Source organism: Corvus brachyrhynchos, unplaced genomic scaffold (assembly GCF_000691975.1).
Source record: "Corvus brachyrhynchos isolate BGI_N302 unplaced genomic scaffold, ASM69197v1 scaffold72, whole genome shotgun sequence".
Lineage (NCBI taxonomy): Eukaryota > Metazoa > Chordata > Aves > Passeriformes > Corvidae > Corvus > Corvus brachyrhynchos.
In genome coordinates this window covers 2117233-2118297 of record NW_008236763.1, presented here as the reverse complement: position 1 = coordinate 2118297, position 1065 = coordinate 2117233, and the positions used below count along the sequence as shown (strand labels likewise).

At 65.4% G+C, this 1065-nt stretch overlaps 1 protein-coding gene across 1 annotated transcript in view; it reads left to right on the top strand.

Moving 5' to 3' along the window:
• The window catches only part of PIK3C2B (phosphatidylinositol-4-phosphate 3-kinase catalytic subunit type 2 beta), a 17246-nt gene extending 16187 nt beyond the window's left edge, over window positions 1-1059 (top strand). Inside the window, 5 exon segments of the mRNA XM_017727159.1 lie at window positions 3-11; window positions 178-259; window positions 349-455; window positions 539-667; window positions 742-1059. Of these exon segments, the coding sequence (XP_017582648.1) occupies window positions 3-11; window positions 178-259; window positions 349-455; window positions 539-667; window positions 742-930 (516 nt within the window). The 3' untranslated portion in view covers window positions 931-1059.
• Window positions 1060-1065: the final 6 nt, after the last annotated feature.

Genomic DNA, 1065 nt, shown 5'->3' with positions numbered 1-1065 from the left:
AGGTGGCAGAGGTGGGGACATGGGGTTGGGGAGGTGGGGACAGCACCAGGGCCACCAGTAAGGTGGGGGAACGCTTGGGGACAAAGCACCTTGTAAAGCATCGGCACGTGCCCCGGTTTTGGATGGTGGGGTTGTTGTCACCGCTGTCACCACTGATGTCACCTCCTGGCCCCACAGTGTGACCTCATCTACACCTTCTTCCACCCCCTGCCCCGGGATGAGAAAGCGGCTGGAACCAACCCGACCCCGAAGCCGGCAGGTGGGGACGGGGTGATTTTGGGGGGTGATGGCAGGGGGTGACATCAGGGGTGTCCCATTCCATCCCATCCCTCCCGTCCCCCTCTCCAGACGCCACGTGGGCTCGATCCCTGGGCAAGGTCGGCGGGGAGGTGAAACTCTCCATCTCCTACAAGAACAACAAGCTCTTCATCATGGTGATGCACATCCGAGGGCTGGTAGGACCACGGCGCCCGTGGGAGCAGGGTGGGGGCCTGTCCCCATCCCTGCGCTCACGGGGTGTCCCCACTGTGCCCCACAGCCACCCCTGCAGGACGGCAACGACCCCGACCCCTACGTCAAGACCTACCTGCTGCCTGACCCCCAAAAAACCACCAAGAGGAAAACCAAAGTGGCCCGAAAAACCTGCAACCCCACCTACAACGAGATGGTAGGCGGGACGGGGACGGATTCGGGGCATCCCCGGGGACCGTGGCTGAGGGTTCGTCCCGTTGTGTCCCACAGCTGGTGTACGACGGGATCCCCCGGGGGGACCTGGAGCAGCGGGAGCTGCGGCTGAGCGTGCTGAGCGAGGAAGGCTTTTGGGAGAACATCCTGCTGGGCGAGGTGGGAATTCGCCTCCGGGACCTGGACCTGGCTCAGGAGAAGATGGGCTGGTTCGCCCTGGGCTCCCGCGGCCACGGCACCCTCTGAGTCCCCCCACCCCGGGAGCCCCGGGTGGTGTCCCCGAGGGGCACTGCCCAGGGGTCTCCTTTTTTAAGTTTACCTTGTGTCAAGGGAGCAACGCGGGGAGGGAGGGCCGGGGCGGAGCGTGGGGCGGGTCGGGGG